Genomic DNA, 23,471 nt, shown 5'->3' on the forward strand with positions numbered 1-23,471 from the left:
TCAACTCTTCACTGAGTCTACTACTGCCCACAATCCGGCTCTGGTTCCTGTACCCCACTGGCTACCACTGCAATCTTCACCGCTCTCCTCAGGCCCCTGACCTGACCATGGTGAACCTGAGACTCTATGGCCAAGGTGAGACAGAAAAGGAACAGCAAGGGGTAAAAAGGAAAGGATGAGACCGGAAGGGAAAATGTGGGACTGAGGTTATGTTTTTAAGGAAAAAGCATATTTGTAAGCTGAGTCATTAATAATGACAGCAATTAACATTTACAGTCATCCCTTGGTATCCTCAGGGAATTGGTTCCAGGAGCCCCCATGGATTTTTTTTTTTTAACCAAAATGTTTAAGTTCCTTATATGAAATGATGTAGTACAGTCAGCCCTCTGTATCCACGAGTTCTGCATCCACAGATATGGAGGGCTGAGTGTATACAGGCCCAGGTGGTATCTAAGAATCATATGTATATTCCTACATTTAATCCTCATAGCAAGCCTATGAGGTAAGCACTATATCTTGCTTCATGGATGAGAACACTAAGGCACAGAACAGTAACTTGCTAGTAAGTGGCAGAACCAGGATTCAAATCCAGGCAGCCTGGTGCCCAAGACCATGATTTTAACCACTATACTGTAATACAGGCATACTTCAGAGATATTTTGGGTTCGATTCCAGACCACCTCAATAAAATGAAGATCTCAATAAAGCGAGTCACATGAATTTTTTGGTTTCCCAGTGCTTACAAAAGTTATGTTTACACTATACTGTAGTCTATTAAGAGTGCGATAGCATTATGTCTAAAAAAACAATGTACATACCTTAATTTAGAAATATTTTATTGCTAGAAAATGCAAACCATCATCTGAGCCTTCAGTGTGTTACAGTAGTAACATCAAAGATCACTGATCAAAAAGAAAAAAAAAAGATCACTGATCATAGATCACTATAACAAATATAATAATAATGAAAAAGTTTGAAATATTGTGAGAATTACCGAAATGTGACAGAGATATGAAATAAGCAAACGCTGCTGGAAAAAGGGCACTGACAGACTTGTTCAATGCAGGCTGGCCGCAAACATTCACTTTGTAAAAAATGCAGTATCTGCAATGTGCAATAAAATGAGGTATATGCTGCAGATGGAGGAAAATGTCTGACCTGGCAGAGTCCTTAAACAAGCCCAAAACAGGAAGCAGACAGCCACCCAGGGGTCTAGACAGAGTCAGGTTACTGCTTGAGGCTTCTTATCGACTCTAGATCCTCCCAGCACCAACCTGAGCCTACCCTTCCTGTCTCTAGCCTGTGAGCTCCTGGGGGTCAAGGGCAGGGACTCCCACTCCCTTAATCCCACCTCCACAGAGCAGGCCAAGCAGAGGCTCATCAGACGAATGGGCAGAACCTTTATTTCCTAACCCACTCCTTCGACCTCTGTCAGGAAGCAGATCAGAGGCACTGTAGGTAGAAGGCAATCCAGAACCCGGCAGAGACTCCACACCTGTCACTCTTCATAGCAGTCCCTTTCCACAAGCCAGAGGGAAGTGGACGCAGGACAGGGAGGCCCACTTCCGTAGACTCAAGTCTTGTTGGGGGTGTTGAGCAGTTACAGAGGCTTCTCAAAGAAGGCCCAGCCATCCTAGACATTCAGGCCTGGAGAACAGCTTGCCAGCAAGTCTTCAAAACCGGGTGTCTCGAGCCCTTCTTCGGGGTCGGGGGCCAGAGCTGGAGGTAGGTGTGGGGCCCAAGCCAGGGGGTGCCCCTGGGGGCTGGTAGCCACACTCATTGGGGTCCAGTGGATCTCGGCTGAGCAGTACCCATACCGCAGGCACATGGCGGCGTACCGTGAGGGGATCTAGGCCTGCGTCGGGTGAGGCTGGCACCCAGCTGTCCTCGGTCTGTAGGAAGCGCAGCTTGGTAAGCTGGTGCAGGCCTGGCACCCGCCGCTTGACAATCTCAGCACAGCTGACAGCCTTGCCTGCAGCCCGGCCAGAACCTGAGAACACCACATGCCGAGCACTGCCGCCCTCCAACCGCCCCAGCGCCAGGCCCAGCAGGTTGCGGATTTTGCTGCCATCTCGGACCCGCATCTCCAGGGTATCAGGCGGTAGCTGGGGCATCGGGGAAGGTGCTGGGAGTTCCACAGAGCCAGCTTTCCGGTAGTGCTCCATCCGGCTGCTGTCGTGTCTGAGTCCTTCTACCCACTGCAGGGAAGTGTCAGAGGAATGCTAGGCAGGGTGCCCTGGGCCACCCCCACCCTGGCTCTCTAGGACGTGGGCCCACTCCTCTTCCCAGATTTCCCAGAAACAGGACCATATGCCCTCATCCCCAGGACAGGGGGCCACGCCTGCCTCACCCTGGGAGGGGGCTGTACCCCATTCCTCTGGACAGGGCCATAACCCTCCCCCGACCCCGGAGTCCCTGCGACAGGACCAAATTCCCCAAACGCTGGCCAAGCCCCCTAGCACTGGGAATGAACTTCCCTCATCTGGGGCTCCTGGGGACAGGGCCCGGGCCCTCACCCGAGACTCCCTGAGAACAAGGCTGAGTGCTCCTCACCCTGGGCTCTCCAAGGGGTGACAGGGACAAGGCCCCTCACTTCGTGCCCCCAGAGGACAGGGCCAAGCCCCTATTGCCACAAGCTCGCCGACACAGAGCCAAGAGCCCTCATCCAAAAGCTCCTCAAAAACAGAAGTGACCCCCTCCCCCACTCCGGGACCCTTAGGACAGGGCCGAGCACCGCTCACCCGGAGATTCCCAGGGTCGATCCCCCCAACCCAGGTCACTCAGACACTCGGGAACAGGGGCTTGACGCCGAGGGCCGCTCGGGCTAACCCTGGCGTCGAGTTCGCCGGCGGCCGGGCTCCGCGGTCCCCACCGCCACGGGCCGCCCTCACTGCCCGGCAGGCCGCAGCGGCCCAGCAGCCGACCTCCCCTCTCCTCCCCGTACCTCCAGGAGCCCCCACCCCACTGGGCTCCTGCTCTCACCACCACAGCAGAACACTCCTCAAGCTCGATCCGAAGCCAAGATGGTGCCGCCCGGGAGCGCGCCGAGGCCGCGAGGCCGCGCACGCCGGACGGGGCGGGGCCTGAGGGGGCGGGGACCCCCAGCGCCTCCACCCGCAAACCAAGAGGTGGGGGGACGCCGGAGAGTGAGCTGGGCCAGGACGCGCAGACCCGGAGCGCTCGGGCTGTCTCAGCTGTTCAGCCCCGGGCGAGGAGCACTCCTGTTGGGGCGGAGAGAGCCCTGCGGAGGAGAGGAGCGGCCGTTGGAGGAGTCCCGCGTCCGAAGGATGCGGAGGATTTGGCCCTTAGAAGATGACAGGGCGGGCGTTACCCGTTGAGCACACCGAAGCAGCAAAGGCGGAGCAGCGGCTTTCGCTTTGGACAAGAGCAAGAGGTGCCGTTTGAAGTGGCCGCTGCTGCGAGGGCGAGAGCCTTGACCAGCGAGTTCTGAGCTTGCACCTCACCCCGTGGGCACTGGCGAACCACGGGGGGGTTTTCATCAGGCGCAAGTCAAACCAGTTCGTGTGCACAGCGCACTGTGGCTGCAGCACGGGCGGGGGCGGGCCGCAACCGCTGGTGACTCCTGCCCGCAAAGTCCCGGGGGCATGTCCACGGAGATTCGTACGTTGCTCCGCGTATAATAAGCGCTCAAATATTTGTTATAAATCATTTGTTGAAAGAATGAACCAGAGAAACAGCAGTGGGAATGGGGAAAAGTAGATTAAGTTGGACGGTACCAGGAGGTAGATTTGACGACTGTTCGGACGAAGAAGGAGGGAAGAGTCTAGGATGACTCCCAGTTTCAGACGTGCTGAGTTTGAGATGCCAATGAGACCGTGCCGGTGGGCCGGTGGGCAGGCCAGATGGAAAGGGGCCTGGAGCCACAGCAGTCCCTGAGACCACACGGGGGCAGCAAACACTTGGTGGAGTGAGGGACCATCAGTTTCTCTGCTCTTTAACATGCTCTCCTTTCCAACCATACCACCGCCCCCCACGGCCCACCCCCAAAAGCCCCCTGCATCCAAACCTCTTTTAGTCTCCCCTTCTCGGCTAATAGCACCAAGTAGGCTCCCAAGAGAGAAATTTAAAGGCTCCCCTCTGCATTTGCACATGCTGCTCCCTTGGCTCTCAAAGACCCTGCATGTCACCCTCCAGGGCTGCTTCCCACATCCCTTTTTCTTCTGTGCCCCCCAAAGAACCCTGGTACCACCTGTCCCTCCCCTTTTCCTTGACTGTCTCCCCAGCTAGCCTGTACAGGGCAGGAATCAGGTGGACCCTACCTGTGTCCTCCCCCCCTGGTATGGCATCTGACATTTAGAGTGTACTTGGTAAATGCGGGATAAATGCATACATAAACGAATGTTCCACTCACATCAAGCAAATGAGAGCATTCATCCTGAGAGCTCTACCTCTCCTGGAAAACCAGACTAGGACAAACATAGCTCTCAGTCCAACTAGTAGGAAGGCCAACAACTCTGGCCTATCAGCCTCATCCCCACCACCATACCCATACAACACCGGGAAGCTAACACTCCTCCAGTGATCTGTACAGTTTATTGTCTTTGGAACAGGACACTGATGAGGGGAGGGGGTGCAAATAGCAAATCTCAAGTAGCCAGACCTCTGACCCCAGAGCCCCACCTGAATGCAGATGGGTAGGCTGTGAATCCAATAAATACAGAGCTGCCTCTGCTCTGCCCTGTCACAAGGGCAGGTGGGTACAGGGCCTGGAGCCTGGCTGCCCTGGCCCACCCTAGGATGGGAAGCAGCCATCACTCCTCTGCTGGCTTCACTTGCTTGGCAGCCTCTAACTGGCAAAGTAGTTCATCCCACTGCACGAACTGCTTGGAGAGAAGCATTGTCTGGTTGCAGGTCAAGGTGAGAACAGGCATCTGAGAGAGGGAGTGGAGAGGTTTGCATCTGCCTAAAGTGTCGGGAAGCAGGGGAATAGACAGGCTGGTTGGGATGGGATGAGGGACAGAGCTAGAAATGGAATAAAAGGACAGGGCTCCGGACAGCACTCCTCAGGGGCCTGGCTGAGCAGAAAGGATACAGTCTTGTTGTATTCCTCCAGGAGAGCCTTGGACTCCTCAGTGATCTCCACACACTGGTCCTGTGGAGCCAAGGTGTGGCAGAGAAAGGAGTTGGACAAAGCCCCCGCTTCCCACTGCCCACCTCATCAGGGACCCTCGCTCCCCATAGAGCCTAGAAAAGGTAATGTTTAACCCCAGTGCCAAAAGGAGCAAATTTCTAAAGAGGCACTTTCAGGCTCCAGTATGGGTAGCCTAACTGCGGTCCTAAGGCTGACAGAACAGGGGGTGAACCACACATTTAAGCAAATATTCCTGCTAGAATATGCCTCCTTCTCCCTGTCCCCTATTTCTGAACCCTCTTTGACCTTTACACTAGGGCCTGGGAATAGTGAAAAAACAGCTCTTCCACCATAGTTAAGGACACATCATCCCCAGGAATTCATGGGTACCTCCCAACATCAGTCTTCTGATATCTCCGGGTAGCCCTACTCTGGGAGGCAGGAGACCTGGATGTGACTGTAGGCAAATCCCTTCCCTCTGGAAGGCAGATGGAAGACAAAGGATAAACCCTAAATTCCCCCTGAAGCTGACATCAGGGAAGCCTGAGGCTGCTTCCCCAGGAGGCAGGGGTGGGGACTAGGAGCCTCACTACCTCTATTTTCCCCTCCAGTCCTCTCCCCTCCCATACCTGCTGCTGGATGTGGATCTGGGCCAAGCGCTGCAGGCGGGCGGCATGCTCAGGAACGGCTGTAAAACACAACGCACACTGCCTAGTGATGCTTGTGCCTTCCCCCGGGACTGCTCAATAGTCTATTAGGTCTTCAGTAGGATTAGAGTATTGAGTGGAGATGCTAAACAAACGCCAGCTTCATCGACCACTGCTTCTGGAGGTGGTGGTGGGACTCCCTGCCCACCCCAGTCTTACTCTAGGACCCAAAGGGGAGGGGAAGATGCAGGCCCCTAGAAGAAGACAAAATCTTTGGGTTCCCAGAGTTGCCCCATACACCCACCCCAGGGCTGTGAGCAGGGCCAAGTAAAGAAAAGCTTTGATTATCATGGGATCTGTTCCTTTGCTCTCAGCCCAGTGGGACCAGGTCTGCTGGGCCTAGGGAACAGGGAGCCTGCAGGTGGGCTGAGGATGAATGCCAGGTCCCTAAGCTGGCAACCTGGAATCCAACACCCAGAGCCTCAGCCACCATGCTGGGCCCACAGCTTAAGGGTGTCAGATGCTCAGCAGGAAGCTGATCAGGGGTAGGGAGGGGGAGCTGGGAAAAATACCTCCGGAGACAGACGAGATGGCTATCTGGATTCAATTAAAGTCACTGCTTGTCAAAACCTAGGCCTAGGGACTGCACTAGGCAGTGCGGCAGGAAGAATTCACACACATTGACACACCTGGCAGGGACTCTTACAGTAAAATCTGGGCTCTGCAGCACCCTGAAGGACAGATGCTGAGGGGTGGGGTAGAAGACAGAAGGAATCCCAGAGTTGGAGGCCGCTGGCCTTACATGAGTGTCCTTAGTGCCAAACTGCCTGACATTCTGAAGCTGAGCTCTCTGCCCTGGAAATTTTAATCCCAGTGCAGGTGTCCGGTACCCCCAGGGTGAGATAAAGACAAGGAGCAGAGCTAGCCTGAGCCCAGGGAAGTCCTGCCCATCCACCCACCTCCCCAAGTAGAGTAGTGGAGCTGCAGCCCCAGAGAGGTACCTTTGATATGAGTGCTGTCCAGCATGGGCACCAAAGCCTCCACCTGCTCCAGAAGCGCAACCTGGGAGAGGATAAACTGCTCCTCTGAGGCATAAACAGACAAGGCAGTGACAGTGAGGCGAGCCTGGGCACGGCCACCCCCGTGCAAGGGGCCGAGGACCAGGCCGGGGAGATGGCTGAGCCTGGAGCTTGGGGCAGCTGGTCTGCCCATTGCCCCCTTCTCTATGTGCACATTCCCCCAATCTGCCTCCACCTCTCTTGGATGCCTCTGGTCTGACCTATCTTGAGCCCAAGGAGCCTCTAAGTTCCTCCAAATCCTACCTTTCTCCAAGTTTTAACTCTGAGGCCCCTTCCTCTAGCCTCCTATCAACAAACTCAGAGCCCCTCCTAGGCCACGGGAAACAAAGTACTTCAGACTTGGGTCCCCACATGCAAGGGTTCCTGGGAAGGTCTGAAAGAGGAGACGTGGAAAACTACCAGGCAGGTTCTGCTCAGTGGATCTGAGAGGCACAGACAATTACAAGTTCCTGGAGAGCTGGGACAGTAACAGGACAGTCCAGTGAGGAAAACAGGACTGGGATGACCCTGTGCACAGGGGGTTTCAATGGCTGCAGAGTGGGAAGGGCATTCAAGAAGGGAGGACTGTTATGTCAAACATTTGGAGGCAAGAATGCTTGTCAATTAGTAGAGGAAAAAGAATTCATTTGGCTGAACTGGAGCAAGGAGAGCACAGGAAACAGCTAGATGGGAGGGTAGATCCGGAAGTCTATAGAAGACTTGGAATGGCATGCTAAGGAATTAGGAATTTTTATCCTAGTAGGGAGAGAGACACACATACACTGAGGTTCCAAAGTAAACAAAGTAGCATGTTGGAAATGTGTTTTGGGAAGATGATACTGAACCACATGCAAGAAGGGGAAGACTAGGATCAAGAAGAGGACTTAGAAAAAAAAAAAAAAAAGAAGAGGACTTAGGAGACTGCAACTATTCATGTACAAGGGGATGAACACTGAGGCAGTGGCGACAGGGAGGCATGGAAAGGCTGGACTTAAGAATCAGTGCAGGATGGACTTCCCTGGTAGCGCAGTGGTTAAGAATCCGCTTGCCAATTCAGGGGACACGGGTTTGAGCCCTCGTCTGGGAGACCATGCCGCAGAGCAACTAAGCCCGTGCGCCACTACTATTGAAGCCCGTGCGCCTAGAGCCAATGCTCCACAACAAGAGAAGCCACCGCAACTAGAGAAAGTGTACGTGCAGCAATGAAAACCCAACGCAGCCAAAAATAAATAAATAAATTAATTAATTAAAAAAAATAATTATCGGAGCAGGAGAAGACCTCCTGAACTTGGTGTCTAAGCCACAGCAGTGGCTCAGGTATGTTCTGGTTCACCATTGTATACCTCACACCTAGGATAGTCTGGATCACAGTAGATGATCACTTTTGAATGCATGAACAAACACAGGTGCTTGGCAAACCATACCTCGTGGAGTGGCTAACTAACTGATAAGCAGACATTGCTAAGACAATAGTTCCTGCCTAGAATTCTGAAATCCCAGCGCTTTCTCGCGTGAAAGAAAGATGTTGAAACTCATGCCTATAACCTCACCTCTCCCAAATGCAATGCTCTCTGCCCCTACCCTTTCCTAGAAGCTCCTATGTCTACTGAGCAGAAGTAAGGAAGGTTCCAAAGGAAGATCCTAGATGCAAGCCATAGATAGAACACCGGAGTAGCTTCCACTGTGGCTGGCACCATGGTCTGCAGCTGGCTCTGAAGTATACTGTACCCAGTGCCTACTAGAGGACCACAGGACCACCTCCAGCCTCAGTCCAGAACCAGGCCAGATTCCAGAAAGCAGCTTCCAGGGCTGTATCCAGGAGAGGGCCGGCAGGGAAGCTATCTCTGTGCCCAACTTCCGCCACAATCCACATCCCCAGATGCATATGCACATACTGTCCAGCACTACCTGCCAAGATGAACTGCAGCTTAGAGGCATCAGGTAGGGCAATGCGGTCAATGTACTCAGGATCCAGGTATTTGATCAGGTCTTCAACTAGAAAAGTAGCAAGATGGAAAATGGAATAAGGTTGGGGAGTGGGGATCTGTCTTGTGAAGGATATTAGGGGAGGGGTCAGCCTTGGGGAGACCCTTGAGTGAGGAGCTGACACCCACAGTGTCCACCAGGCCTCCACCAGGTCCCCTATCCCCACTTCCCTGTCTCTACCCTCTGATCACCTGCTGGCCAGCCTCAAACTTTAAAACCCTGGGGCCCTCAGCATTCCCACTGATCTATCCTCAAGGCTGGAAGGCACCTTGCCCCTCAGTGCCACCAAGACATGCCAGAGCTTTATCTGATTTCTAGTTCCTGAACAGGTTGCTAGCTCTGACATAATCAAAAAGGGCTGGTTGAGCCAAGGCTGCGGCTCTCAGTGCCTGATTTCTTTCCTGCCTCTGAACCTTGCCTGTGGAAATTCCATACCCCTCCTCCCTCCTTCCCCAAGGGGACCTTTCAGGCAGAGCTCTTATCCCATAACTTAGGACATTGCTATGGGCTTGGGGTTTAACCACAAAGTAGAAAGCACACCCCAATTCACCATTTCATCAGGGCAATGTCTTCACCTGCTATCCCCAAAGGGCAACTCCAGTGACCTACTAGGCTGAAGAGCCTGGGCAGGGAACCAGGAAGCACAGGCTTGGGAAGGAGAGCAGGCAGGCACCTCATGGAAGCACTTACTCTTTTTGTACAGAATCTTCACCCTCTCCCTCTTGCTGGCGATGTTCCCCAAAGCCACCTGCACCTTGACCAGGCCATCGGCCACCTATTGGGGGAGTGGAAGTTAATTCCAAGATTTACAACTTGGCTCAAGTCTTGGAAGAGATAAAGAACCCTCATTCCCTCAGACGCCCAAACCTCCTTGTCCCAGCAATCGTCCCCTTCTCTAGTATTAAAAGAGATTCAACCCTACCTTCCGGGAATCCTCAGTGTGAAGGGGGAGATAATCATGTACTCTTTGGGTAGTTTCAAGTGCGACTGGGGAGGTGATGAACTACTTTAGAGTTTATGGGGCACTAGCATATACTATCTATTCCCTGATTCCCTCCTCTTGGCTGAACCTACCTAGGCTTTAAGGGTAGAGGATGAGGAATTCCAATATTAAAGGGTTGAATAGAGGGAGAAGCTATGGAAGTGAATGATCTCACACAGGTTTTAGGTTAGAGGGTAAGGAATGCCAATATTCAAGGGTCAAATATATGCGGAGGCAAATAAGACCGCGTAGAAGCAGCCAGAGAGGTAGGAGGAAAATCAGGAGGATCTGCGTCATAGATGTGAAAGGGAGAGAATGTTCTGAGAAGTCAGTTCTCACATGGGACACGATCTGCTAGTGACAACTAATTCCACAAGAAGTGTACAAACAGACATCATTACCTCTGAGGCACTCAACTCCAGGGTGTGCCTGACACTCCACCTTCAGTGAAAGGTCTTTCCATAGTTAAAAAGGGGATGGAAGGGAAACTGAGCTGCACAGTTGTCAAAATTCAGTCACTGGTGGGAAGGAGTGCCAGTCCATATCTGAACACTCAGTACCCAATCCCTTCCCCTCCTAATCCTGGCCCTCCCAGACCACACCTCTAACCCCCTGGAGCCTTCTTTATCCACCTCCGGTCTGCCTCTTTTGGGGTCCTATGGACCTCTCTTTACACAATTCACTTAGCAATTACGCAGGGCTCCGCAACGGCCCTTCCACTGTGGGCTTCAGCTCTTACTGAAGCTCTCTCTCATTAGTCAGTTTCTCGAGCGTGTCAGGTCTCCCCAACTATCCCGCGAGGGCAAAGGCGGAGTCTCCACAGTGAGCCCACCTCAAGCCCACAGTGCCCTCCGTGGGAATGGACCCCGAGGGCCCGATATGCTCCGGGAAGTCTCGAACCTTTGTTATTTTAAAGGCCGGGCTGCGGGCAACGGGACTCTAGAACGGTAGCATCCACCTCGAGGACCAGGCCAGTAGACCGCTCTTGCTTTGCCCCAGAGAGGGACCACTGGACCCCAGATCGCTCACCTTCCGCGAGCCGCGAGACCCGCCCGGCCCGTACACCCAGCGCTCCAGCTCCTCCACACGGGCCTGTAGCCGCTGCACATCTGTCACAGCCGCCATAGCTCCCGCCGCCCCGCCTCAGCCAGGAACAGGCAGAGGGCGGGACGTCCGTCCAAATAGAGAAGGCGGGCCAATCCGAGTGGACGGGCGCCCCTGCATACAGGAAGTGATGCCACGATTCAGCCCTTCGATGCCGGAAGCGGCAGGCAGGGCCGACGAAAGTTGTTAAAAGCTGTCTGGTAACCTAGGCGACGGCTACCTGTCAGGCCCTACCCTAACTTCCAGCCCCTGCTCGTCAAGACAACCTTTGCCTTTATTCCAGGGCACCAAATTCCAGGGTACCAAAGAGGTTTCCCTACCCCATTCTCCGCGGTTGCACATATAAGTATACCCATTATTCTAAGATTGGTCCATTCCCATAGAATAGTAGGAAGCCCCGTGAGATACCATAATCTTCTGGAGTCTTCTAAGGTTCAGGCGATTAAGTGTCGTGCCAAGGACACTCAACATTGTAGTGGCAGAATCGGGATTTGAACTCAGGCAGTCTGATTCATGAGACTGAGCTCTCCTACTCATGGCCTTTGCTATTCTGTCTTCTCTGAGAACCCCTGGCCCAACACAGCCTGTGTATACCACATAATTCCTCCCCCACCCACAGGCCCAAACAAGAAGGAGAGGAGGCACTGGAGAGGGAGGGACCGCAGCTTTATTATCCAGATGTGACCTGAGGAACATCTTCACAACACCCCAACTCAACCCTTCACCTGGCTCCTGAAGAGAAGCAGGTCTGACTCGAAGAGGTGGAGTCCTAGAGATGATATTGACACAGGGGAGCACATGAGGAGATGATGGGGGTTACCGGGGGAAGAACTCTTTGGTAGATGCTGCTGGAGTTGGCCAGGGAGGAGGTGCCCTCCTTTTGCAATGAGGTAGATGTAACATCAGAAGAAATCTCTTTGGCTTCAAGTCCACATGGCATGGTTGAGGGGGGGAGTGGCCACCTCCCAGGGCTGGGTCCCAGAATGGGCACCTTGGAAGAATGGGTTGGAGGGGTGTCTCCTCCCCCCTCAGCAATGGGGTTGGGACTCTCAATTTCAGGTGTGAGCTCTCAGGGTGAGGCGCTGGAAGGGGGCCCTGTCAGGGGTGGGGGTGCAGGGTTGGCTGGGCCCTGGGAAGCTGGCACGGGCTGGCGACGGGCAAAGAGGACGCCTGGCAAAGGGGTGAGGAGATGGTAGAGGGCAAACACAAGCAGAAAAAGGCGAGGCAAAGAAACAGAAGAGGGAAACAAAAGTCAGTGTCCTGATTGCTAGAACACCACACACAGAGCCCTGCTGCAACCAATGAGGACAAGCCCCTTGAGTCAGTTAGAGACTCCTGTGCCAATACAGATACCCTCCAACAGGAAAACGAGAAATATTTACACTGATATATAGGCCCATGACAAGACATCCCATGGTATTCATGCCAGAGAGGTCATGCCTTGGATCCCATGCCATGTAGACACCCCCTTTAATCCATGCCAGTGCAGCAATCCCCTGAACCCCATGTTACCCATGCAAGTTTGGATATCTCTGAACCTCATGCTAGTAGAGAAAGTCTAAAATCCCCATGCCAGTGTAAATACCCCTGACCTCATGCCAGTATAGACAGCCTGCAGTACCCATACCAGTGTAGACCACCCCGTTGATCTCTAGGGCCATGTTGATACTGCTGATACCACTGCCTGCCAGATTGAGAGGCCCATCCAACTGCTCTTCTGTCCAGGAGGGGGCAGGGGAGTCACATTTTGGGGAATCAGACTTCAGACTTACAAGCTCCCCCCTCCATCCCTATAGACAGCCCCCATTCCAATTCAGCCCCACACCTGTAATCACAGAGTTGTCTACTGAGGGATCTATCTGCCCCACCTCCAATGCCTATGGGGTGATGGGTCTGTCCTCCCTCATTGCACAGGCCCTAAGCCCTCTCAGCAACAAGCCCCTCCTCACCCCTCAGGGGAACCTTGCCACGGGGCAGGAAACTGGGGGGTGCGCCGTGTCGAGGTGGGTCCATGGGCCCCATCAGTACAGCCCTCTTCTCTGGGGGCTCCTCTGGTGCCAACTTCTCACGCGCAGGTCCAAAGGCTAGGCCCACAGGCAGTGCCAGTCGAGGGGTTGGAATTCCGCTCTCCTCTGAAAAAACAGGTCATTTAGCTCCCCTGACCCAACCAACTCTGTCTCTGCATCTGGTTCTCCCCACAGGCCTGGGACCAAGGGAGGTCACCCAAGCTCAAGCACCAAGTTCAATCTCTCCTCCCATCCAGTCTCCGAATAGAGGCTCTGAAGCTGGAGAGCCCCAAAAGGCCAATATATCTGACTAGGTTTGTCCCAGACAATTTGGGGGATTTCCTTGCTTTCGGTTGTTAAATAAATCAGTCCTTACTGTCCCCATACTTCGATGCTCCCAGACCTCAGAGTTCCCACATTTTAATGTTCCCTATATCTCAGCGTCCCCCTAGGTCTCAGAGACCCTCAAAGTTCAGCCGCTCTCCCCTCACACCTTTCTTAATGGGGTTCGGGCTCAGCTGCGCGCAGGCGTGCGCCGGCAGGCCGGAGGCGGAGCCCTGAGCAGTGCGGGGGCCGGGCGTGGGCGCGGGAGGGGCGGTCCCGGGACCCGAGGCGAGGCCAAGAGTGGCCCGAGGGGGCTGCCCCGCCAAGCTGAAGAGTGGGGCGTTGGTGTAAGCTTGACGACGGCCTTCCCGCCGGTTGCTGTCGATGGCGGCCTGGAGCTCCCCCGGGGAGCTGAGCGCCCGCGTCTCGCACTCGTACGGGTACAGATACTTCATGTACCTAGGGGCGGACGGGGTGGGGTGGGAGGCTGGGCCCAGCTGATCAAGCCCCACCCCCGGACACGAACCCCCGGGGCCCTCCGCGCCCCACCCCCGCCTCCCGCGCCTTGCTCCCACCGCGCGCGCGCGCGCGCCTGGCCTCACTGGGTGCGTAGAGTGAAGGCGGCCGACGTGATGGTGGTGGGCAAGCTGAGGCCGCGCGTGACCTCCCGCCACACCTTGCGGTTGATGACTTCCACCAGACCGCCCTTGGCCGTCACCAGGCGAAACAGCGCGTACAGGTCCAGCACCTGCTTCGCCATGATGGGCACACGGTTCACTGGCGTCCCTGGTCGGGGGGTTGGCAGAGAGTCAGGACACTAAGACTGAGACCCTGTCTGCGGGCACCCTCAGGGACTCGAGGAGTCGGCTGCCTGGACCTGCCTGGGTGAGCCCCAGGTACAGGGCGGGACCGTCAAGAAAGGAGGGGAACAGGGAGGGATGGGGAGGTGGGGTTGCAGGCAGAGCCCACAGAGCCCCCAAGGCCTCCATTGTAGCAGAAAGGATGGGAGGCTAGACCAGGGGTTGGCAAACTTCTTCTGTAAAGGGCCAGATAGATGGTAAATGTTTTAGGCTTTGCAGGCCAAACAGTCTCTGTCAGAACTACTCCACTCTGCAACTGCAGCCTGAAAGCAGCTATAGAGGATATTTAAAGGAATGAACGCGGCTCTATTCCAATAAAACTTTATTTACAGACTCTGAAATTCTAATTTCACACGTCCAGAAATGTTATTCGTCTTTTAATGTTTTCCACTATTTAAAAATGTGAAAAACATTCTTTTCTCATGGGTTGTTAGATGTGGCCCGCAGGCTTTAGTTTGCCGACCTCTGGGGTAGACCATAGGAAGGACTTCCTGACTGTGCTGAAGAGCCAGACTCCCCTAAGCAGCGGCCCGGGGTGGCTGCCAGAGGCGGGGGGATGGTGGATGGGAGAAGAAGCAGCCCCCTCCTCGGCTCGCCGACTCCGCAGTCCCCGCCGCCCCCGCCGGCCAGTTCTGACAAAGGGGCCTGTCTGCGCTGAGCGATGGGCCCCAGTTAATTCCTTACCGATCCCTTCCCCTTCCGCTGCCGCCTTTGGACCCGAACAATTAGCTGCGGCCTGATTAATGGGGGGAAATTATCGGTCCCGCGGGATCCCCTCCCCCCGCACAGGGAGCAGAGGAAGGCAGGGACCTGAGGGAGGCAGAGCTGGGAGGAAGGGGGCGCTAGGATCTGCTGAGACCACCCTACCCCACCCCCCAGTGGAGGGGAGACCAGGAGGAAGGGGCAGGGAGGGGACGTTGGGACCAGAATGACCGGGCCTTCCTGGGGAGCCAAAGGACCTGGAGCCCCACGGAGGGTTCCTGGTTAGGAAGGGACCCGAAAGGGGTGCTGGGCCTGGGGTGGGGGCCTGAGGGACTTTGGCCAGCAGCTGCACTAAGGGAGGGGGGCAGTGCAGCCAGTTAATTAGCAGCTTATCAGGCCACACTCGTGGAGTGAGTTAATTAGCTTTGTAGAGAGAGATAATGAGTCAGTCTTCGGACCCATGAATCTGGGGAGAAGCCTAAGTGATGGACTGCCGCCCAGCCTGATCCCCTCCTGGACCCTTCTTGCATTCACTTCTGGCTCTGAGATTCCTGGAAAGGAATTCCTTCTCCTCCACAGCCCCTGCCTACCCCTTGAGAAGTCCTCCCTTCAGTCTAATTCCAGTCCTTCCTGATGCAGAACACCTTGGGTGTTTCCTGCCTGAAGCAAGGGGAAACTGAGGAGAGATAAGCCTGGAGGAAGTGGCAGGGAAGAGGACCAAGGCATTCCCATCCCAGTCCCCCAATTCTGGGAACCCCCCCACCCCAGGCCAGCCTCCTACCAGTTCCCCCTCCCACCCTCCCAATTGATCCCACACTCATTAACCTGCCAGTGGGCTGGCCACTAATTAATCCCTGGGTGGAGAAGGGGGGCAGGGTCAGAGGTTAAAGACGCTATTGAGGCCCCAAAGGATACGTGCTGCCAAGCCCAGGCCTCTGCAAAAAGGACCCAAACTGAGGACTAAACCCTGGGGTTTCCCTTCCTCAAACCTGGTAAGTGGGGGTCCTTCCCTTACATCAACCCACTCACCCCTCTTCTGCATGAAGCTAAACAGGTCATCCAGAAATTCTTTCCTCTTGGGGTCTGCATCGAGCTCGTACAGCTGGGGAAAAACTGAGGTCATTTTCCAGCTCTGCTACCCAGCCCCCCACCACCACCCGGGACCCTTTGGACTCCAACCCCCGGATTAAGGGTCCCCAGCTGAAGGGGTAAGTAAGTTCTGAAATGTAGACTTCCTGAGAGAGCATTGGGTTCTCTCCCCTGGGGGCAGGTGTGGGCACTTTTTTTCCTGATACACACAGAGACCCTCTACTGGCCAGTGGTGCCCTGGGCAGCTCAAACCACCCATCTGGGGAGCAGGGGAAGAGAGAAAGCTACGGAGGCTTAGCCTGCCTTCCAGAGCCCCAGGGAGGAAGTCAGGCTGGCGCTGTGTTCCACATTGAGGAAACCGACAGATATATCTGAGCCACTTATTCACTCATTCATACCTGCAAGGGCTTCTTGCTGTTCACATGTCTGTGTGCCAGGGGTGGGGATGAGGGGCAGAGATGCCTCTAACCCATCCCTCAGGCAGGGTGGATGCTCAGAAAAGCTCCTGGATGGAAACCTTGGGCCCCTCAGCCCACATATCTTCCAGGAACAGCTTCCTGCACTACAGAAGCTGCCACAGAGGCAATGGCCCTGAATCACCCAGGATATGTAGGGTCAGGACTTGAAAGGTCCAGGGGTTATCCCACCTACTCTCAGTCACCTGGAGCTCTACTTCCAGTATCAGCTCTCAAATACCCCCCAGGAGGGACAATCCCTAAAGTAACAGAGTCTTTTACCCAGAGTGACAGTCCCTGTGTAACACCCATAGGTAACACTCCACCCGCCAATAAGAACTCTCAGAGCAAAAAAACACCCATGAGTAACAAACCCCAAAGATGCACCTTTAGATCTACACTCCCACAAGAACTGAGCCCTACGTCTTAGATGGATACCCACAAAAAACACACACAGTCTCCAAGTAATAATCCCCAGAATTACACCCAGGAGAAACAGTCGCTAGAGTCACATCTCCAGAGTAACAGAGCCCCGGGTAACACTATCAGTTTTACACTAACACCACAGAGTCTAAGCATAGATGAACACTTCTGGAAAATACCCAGAACCAACACCCTACGAGTAACACCACCAGAATAGCACACCTAGGATCTCAGCCCTGCATAACATCTTCTTAATGACAGCCTAGAGTAGTGCCTTAGAATAACATCCAGATGGGTTCCACAGGGATGAAGAACCTCAAATTAAGGCCCTGTGAGTAAGGTCTTGTCGTTCCCAGCTGCACAGGAGCCCTTTAGTCACACTGCGGCTGTAGTGGCCATCACAGGCTGGGAACTGTCACCCATAGAACTCAGGCCGGGGAGAGGCCATGGCTGGGGAGAATGTGACAAGGAAGAGAAGAGGTGGGTATCAGCTTGCCAAAGGAGCGGCAACCTCCATTCCACTTCCAAGACAGAAGTAGACAGCCCAGAACACCCCCACTGGTCACTGGAATATGACCTTGTGACTTGATGTGTGAGAAGGTACGGTAGTGCTGGCACTGGGGTCCCCAGATCCCCCTCCCTCAGAATTCTTGAAGGCTCCTGCACCCCTCCCACTTTCCCTTCCAGCTTCACCAAGAGCCTCCAGTCTGTCGGCCTCCATGTTTCTTGGCGTCTCCTGCACCTCACGGGGTGTGCCTACGCACTTCTTTCCATGTCTCAGCATGTCTGTCTCTCCCTCCCAGTCCCCGTCTAGCCTTCAGTCTTCCCACTGTCTCTCTCCAGGTCTCTATGTCTCTGTCTTTCCATCCTGCAGAGCGCAGTGGTGGTGGTGGGGGGCTACTGATCACCTTGCTCTGCTTTTGCCCAGAGAGTAAGAAGGGGGAGGGCCTGACACTGAGAGGGTCCTACCTGCTTGAACTGCTCCTCATAGGTCCACTCATGGGGATGAGGTCCAGGGAGCTGGCTGGAAGGTGAGCTGGTGCCCCGGGTCCCTGGGTGGCTCTCCTCGGCTGCCTCGTCTTCTGCCCCAGTTTCCTCTCCTTCCTCATCCTCTTGGGCATCCTCCTCTTCCTCAGCTCCAACCTCCCCAAACCCCCTGTCAGGGGCCTGCAGGGTCCGGGATCCAGGAAAGGAAGGCCGCGGCGGTGGTGGTGGTGGGCGTGGAGGGGCCAAAGGCCCCACCCCCTGGGCCAGTCGGGCTGCCTGCTGTCTCTGCAGGGCCTCCATTACAGCTTCCAGGCGCAGTCCCCCCACTGGTGGGCCGGCTGGCACCAGGCGCGGCCCTGAGGAAAGGGCTGCCTGTGGGAGAGAGAATTATGCGTGTTGCACCCGCTCCCCCAAAGCCCCCAACACAAGGGGAGGTGGTTATGGATTCAGGGAAGTGCAGGGGGGCCATAAGGAAAAAGACAGAAAGACAGCTTTCTCAGAGGTGGACAGAGAGGTAAAAAGAGCAGGAGAGACAGAGACCAGACCCAAAGAGACAGAAACAGACATCGACCGAGGACAGGTAGAGGCTGAGCAGATCAACGAGGGTGACAAGGTCCAAGAAACACAGAGAGATGGAGGAGAGAGAGATCCAACAGAGAGGGAGAGAGACAATGACGGAGATAGGGGGATAGAAATGAGACATGGCGAGAGACAAGAGACTGAGAGGGACCAAGGTGGAGAGTGACAGAAATATCAGACAGAGACAGAGACGGGGAGAGACGAGATTGATAGAGATATCCGGTAGAGAGACCGGGAAGGTAAGAGAGATAGAGAAGCAAGAGATAAATATCAAAGACCTGAGTGACAAGCAGTCCAGGGAGACTGACAGACAGACAGAGGCAGAGGGAGACAGGCAAAGACCGACGCCGCAGGAGACAGAGACAGAAGAAAGAGATTAGAAATAGAGACAGGGCGAGACAGTAAATAGAGGGGGACAGAGACAGGGAAAACAGACGGAGAGACGGGGCAGAGACGCAGAGGACTAGAACCGAGGAGGAGCGGGAACAGAGGGTGCCGGGGGGTAGAGCCCGGGACGGGGACGGGGACGGGGACAGCCGCGTCTCCACGCCCGCTCTCAGGCTCCCCGCGGCCACGCTCACCAGCCTGGCGCGGCCCGCTGCCCCCGGCGTCTCCACGGCGCTCCCTCCGCTCAGCCCGCCTGTCGGGCGGCCCGTCTCAGCTCGGTTCCCTGTGCGGGGCCCCTGCCTTGCGCTCCTGCCGCCGCGCGCTCCTCCGGCCGAGGGGCGCTCACTCGCTGCTCTGCCGGCTGCGGCCGCGGGGGCGGGACCCGAGAGGGGCAGGGCGGGCGGGGGCGCAGGGGGAGAGGCCCCGGTGGGCTCTGCCGCTTCCAGCCCCCCAACAGGTGTCTCCCACCCTCCATACAGCCAGATTCGGGGCGGGGGGAGAGGGCGCTGGAGTGCTGCTGGGAATCGTGCAAAGGAGAATGAGGAGTCCACCACCACCGAACTCCGGACCAGGGCCCCTCCCAGCCTCACAAGTCCGGGGGCGGGGGGTCCCCACACCCGTACTCAGTGCCCGGCATCCACATACAAACATTCGTGTTCACACACCAACACACCCTGTCACAAGTTCAAGGTACACAGCCGCCCTGTCTCACATACTTGGTTACATAAATGCTACAGCGCCAATGGCCTGGACAGGCTGTGGTCTGAGGGGACTAACTCTGCGGGGTGCTGGGGTGAGAGTGGAGGGCCTGGGCAGAACAGAAGCTTCTCCCCTGCCCTGCCCAGGTGCTGTCCCCAACTGCACGCATGCTGCAGTTTGCACAATACGCGCACATGGTGGTGAACTCACTTCTGCACCCGCACACTCAGAGGTCTCTGAGCTCATTCCACACCAGCAGCAGGGTACACATACCACCTGCAGGTACAAAGCCACATGGCTTTTAGCTCTTTTGACGTTCTATTATGGAAATTTTCAAACATATACCCAAGAAGAGTGAATAATATAATGAACCTCTGGCAATCCTCAGAATTTCAATGGTGATCAGCGTTTTGCCCATCTTCACATACATCCTCCACCCATATTTGCATGACTCCCCAATCTCTAGCTCCAGACACCTTTAGCCAACTGCTCCAGGCCCACCCTACTCCCAGTTATCCTCCAGATGCTGAGATGCTGTTCCTTAGCAGCCCTGGACCCCACTCCTCTTAAGCACCCTCATCCATTCCCCAATTTCTTCCTGTGCGGAAGGGAATCGACCTACTAAAAGCATTGAGAGTCACCGGGAGGTGATGCCAAGTGTGTGAGTGAACAACACGCCTCTGTAGGATTGATACCTGGCATAGGTGTGAAAATCTGCTGTGTCAAACTCAGCACCGGGGAGCACCACCTGACCTCATTCCTACCCAGTGAGGTACACTGGTCTCAGGGCCAAGATTCCTCGAGGGGGCAGAAATTCAGGGGTAACTTTTGCCTCCTCCCCAACCCTCTCCCTATGAGTCTGCTCCTCTCAGACCCAGCTTGCCCTGGTCTGGACCACCAGCTCTTCTCACCAGGATCTTGTGGTGGGTGACAGCCCCCTGCTCTCACTGTCTCCAGCCTCCACCCTTGTTCCCAGCCCAGCTCCCACTGTAGCACTAAGTCCACATTCTCTTTGGCCCATCTCTGGCCAGCCACACTGAGGCTCAGTCCTGCTCACACTCCAGTGCCCACCCACTCAGATTTCAGGTCTGACAGCCAGTCAGACGCCACTTCCACCAAGAGGCATTGGTGATCCAACCACCTTCAGATCCAATGTCCCTGCCCCCGTAGCTTGGTGTGGTCTAAGTTCTCCTGGGGCAGAGTCCAGCCCCCTCCGCTGCCATCCCTCTCCAAGGCAACTCCTGTGCTCAGCTTGCCTCCTCACTGCCCACCCCCCAGCTTCCCTAGCTGCTCAGAAGAGAGGAAGTGCCTGGAGAGAGATGAAGGTTAAGATTCCTGTTGGAAAGGTAGGAACTGGCTTGGGGAAATTCCAGTTCTGAGGGTTTGGAGATTGCTTTGGAGGGGGTGGAGAGGGGCAAGGGACTTGGATGCTACTCCCAAAAGAAAAGAATCAATCAAGCATAGTAAATTCACCTTTGGGGTCTGAGCCAGGAGGGTACAACTGGGAAGGGCAAAGGGGAAGGAATAACCTGACTGGAACCTGGTTTTCTCTCTCTGTCCATCTGTGAAGAGGAAAGGCTGTCTCATACCCACACATAGCCCCCTCTGATCCTATACCTCACAGAGACACAGACTGACCCAGACACCCATTAATCCAACACATACTTACTGAGCACTTACCTTTTGCGAGGCACTGTTGGACACAGGAGTAAATAAAACAAAGTCCTTATTATAATGGCATAATTCCAGTGGGGGAAATGTATATTGTGTCACATGGTGATAAGTAAAATGGAGAAAAATAAATCTGGGTTGGGGGGAATAGAAAGGGAAGGGTGTCATTAGTTACCTATTGCTGTGCAACAAATTACACTCAAACTTAGCAGCTTGAAAAAACATCTATGTTTTCACAATTCTGTGGATAGGGAATTCGAGAGTGGCTTAGCTGAGTGGTGCTGCCTTTCATGAGGCTGTAGTAAAAATGTTGGCTAGGGATGCAGTCATCTGAAGATTTGACTGGGACTGGAAGATCCACTTCACTCACATGGCCGTTGGCAGGAGGCTGTTCTCCCTAGGTGGGCCTCTCCATGGGAGAGGACCTCATACCAGAGTGTCCTCCCAACATGGCAGTTGGTTCCCCCCAGAGAGAGTGACTAAAGAGGGAAGAGTGCTTTTTATGGCCTAGTTTTAGAAGTCATACACTGTCACTTCTGCCGTATATTAGTTGTTAAAAGTACATAACTAAGTCCAGCCTGCATTCAAGGGGAAGGGAATTAGGCTTCACTTCTTTTTTTAAAAAGTAAATTTATTTATTTATTTATTTTTGGCTGAGTTGTGTCTTCGTTGCTGTGGTGAGCAGGGGCTACTCTACCTGGCAGTGCGTGGGCTTCTCATTGTGGTGGCTTCTCTTGTTGCGGACCACCGGCTCTAGGCGCATGGTCTTCAGTAGTTGTGGTTCGCGGGCTCTACAGCGCAGGCTCAGTAGTTGTGGCACATGGGCTTAGTTGCTCTGCGGCATGTGGGATCTTCCCAGACCAGGGCTCGAACCCGTGTCCCCTGCATTGGCAGGCAGATTCTTAACCACTGTGCCACCAGGGAAGTCCCTAGGCTTCACTTCTTAAAGGGAAGAGTATCAAAAATTATATGGAGGTATTTCATTTTATTTATTTATTTATTTGGTTGTGCTGGGTCTTAGTTGCAGCAGGTGGGCTCCTTAGTTGTGGCATGCGAACTCTTAGTTGCAGCATGCATGTGGGATCTAGTACCCTGACCAGGGATTGAACCTGGGCCCCCTGCATTGGGAGCTTGGAGTCTTAACCACTGCACCACCAGGGATGTCCCCTGTAGGTATTTTAAAACCAACACAGAAGGGCTGATATTACCCAAATGTTAAGGGAAGGACTCGCTGAGCAGAAACTGAAGGAGGGAAGGAAGAGCCACGGAGTCAGGAGAATAGCGGGTGCAAATATCCTGAGGTGGAAGTGTGATGTGTCAGAAGAAAAGCAAGGAGGCCCCTCGGCTAGAACACAGTGGCCAAGGTGAACGGTTGGATGTTTGGTCAGAGGTAGCATGGACCTTGGAGCAGGTTCTTGGAGGCAGTGAAAGGACTGAATGCGATGGGAAGCATTGGAAATGTCTGAGCAAAGAGTGAAAGTCTGACTCTGGCTGTTGTGTGGAGAACCCTCCACAAGGGATGCAAGCATGAGGCTCAATTAGGACTTTGCAGTAATCCAGGCAAGAGATGATGCTGGCCTGGACCAGGGTGATAGCAGTGGAGGTGGCAAGAAGTGGTTAGATTCTGAATATGTTTTGAAGATAAACCTGACAGGATCTGTTGATGTCTTGAATGCAGAATGTGACAGAATGGGAGGTATCCAAGATGACTCCAAGGCTTTTTGGCCTAGGCAGCTGGGTAAATGGAGGTACCCTTAATTGAGGCAGTAAAGACTACAGGAGGTGCAGGATTGGGAGAGAAATCAGTTCGCATTGAACACTTGAGCTCAGAGGAGGTTTAGACTGAGACAAAAAATTAGGCATAAGATACATAGATGGTCCTCAAGATCCAACCATGTTGTTGCAAATGGCAGGGTTTCCTTCTTTTTCATGGCTGAATAATATTCCATTGTAGATATATACCACATTTTCTTATTCATTCATCCTTGAGGGCATTATGCTAAGTGAAATAATCAGATAAAGACAAATGCTATATGTTCTCACTTATATGTGGGATCTAAAAACAAACAAACAAAAAAACTCAAGTCACAGAAACAGAGAACAGATTGGTGGTTGCCAGAGGCCAGGGGTGAGGCAGGGCCAGGGGGGAAATGGGTGAAGGTGGTCAAAAGGTAAACTTCCAGTTTTAAGATAAATAAGTCTTGGGGATGTAATGTACAGCATAATGACTATAGTCAATAATACTATATTGTATATCTGAAAGTTGCTAAGAGAGCAGGTCTTGAAAGTGCTCATCACAGGAAAAAAAAGTTTTGCAACCATGTGAGGTGATGGATGTTAACTAAACTTGTGGTGATCATTTCACAATATAGACATATATCAAATCATTATGTTGTATACCTTAAACTAATAAAACCTTA

At 54.0% G+C, this 23,471-nt stretch overlaps 3 protein-coding genes across 6 annotated transcripts; all 3 read right to left on the reverse strand.

Annotated features, from left to right (window-relative positions):
- Positions 1–1,380: 1,380 nt before the first annotated feature.
- On the reverse strand, positions 1,381–3,989 carry RPP25L (ribonuclease P/MRP subunit p25 like). 2 transcript variants are annotated; one of them, XM_082470336.1, is made up of 2 exons: positions 2,983–3,989; positions 1,381–2,198 (listed from the first exon to the last, which is right to left on the reverse strand). In XM_082470336.1, exon 2 carries the CDS (start codon positions 2,163–2,165, stop codon positions 1,674–1,676), a length of 492 nt encoding a protein of 163 aa, XP_082326462.1. In that variant the 5' UTR covers positions 2,166–2,198; positions 2,983–3,989; the 3' UTR covers positions 1,381–1,673. The 2 variants fall into 2 exon arrangements, with proteins under 2 accessions (XP_082326462.1, XP_082326463.1); XM_082470337.1 differs by lacking the exon at positions 2,983–3,989 and adding an exon at positions 2,945–2,963.
- Positions 3,990–4,535: 546 nt separating this feature from the next.
- Positions 4,536–10,952, reverse strand: DCTN3 (dynactin subunit 3). 2 transcript variants are annotated; one of them, XM_082470334.1, is made up of 7 exons: positions 10,795–10,952; positions 9,474–9,558; positions 8,706–8,792; positions 6,741–6,824; positions 5,722–5,780; positions 5,054–5,113; positions 4,536–4,862 (listed from the first exon to the last, which is right to left on the reverse strand). In XM_082470334.1, the coding sequence occupies exons 1-7, from the start codon at positions 10,888–10,890 to the stop codon at positions 4,773–4,775; spliced, it is 561 nt and encodes a 186-aa protein (XP_082326460.1). In that variant the 5' UTR covers positions 10,891–10,952; the 3' UTR covers positions 4,536–4,772. The 2 variants fall into 2 exon arrangements, with proteins under 2 accessions (XP_082326460.1, XP_082326461.1); XM_082470335.1 differs by lacking the exon at positions 5,054–5,113 and having other exon boundaries at positions 4,536–4,892.
- Positions 10,953–11,049: 97 nt separating this feature from the next.
- On the reverse strand, positions 11,050–19,295 carry ARID3C (AT-rich interaction domain 3C). 2 transcript variants are annotated; one of them, XM_082470329.1, is made up of 8 exons: positions 18,876–19,295; positions 17,698–18,087; positions 15,791–15,863; positions 13,802–13,985; positions 13,369–13,658; positions 12,819–13,001; positions 12,497–12,586; positions 11,050–12,039 (listed from the first exon to the last, which is right to left on the reverse strand). In XM_082470329.1, the coding sequence occupies exons 2-8, from the start codon at positions 18,013–18,015 to the stop codon at positions 11,939–11,941; spliced, it is 1,239 nt and encodes a 412-aa protein (XP_082326455.1). In that variant the 5' UTR covers positions 18,016–18,087; positions 18,876–19,295; the 3' UTR covers positions 11,050–11,938. The 2 variants fall into 2 exon arrangements, with proteins under 2 accessions (XP_082326455.1, XP_082326454.1); XM_082470328.1 differs by lacking the exon at positions 12,497–12,586 and having other exon boundaries at positions 18,876–18,920.
- Between the last annotated feature and the right edge of the window lie 4,176 nt (positions 19,296–23,471).

Source organism: Balaenoptera physalus (assembly GCF_965194825.1).
Source record: "Balaenoptera physalus genome assembly, chromosome: 7".
In the NCBI taxonomy this organism is placed as follows: Eukaryota; Metazoa; Chordata; class Mammalia; order Artiodactyla; family Balaenopteridae; genus Balaenoptera; species Balaenoptera physalus.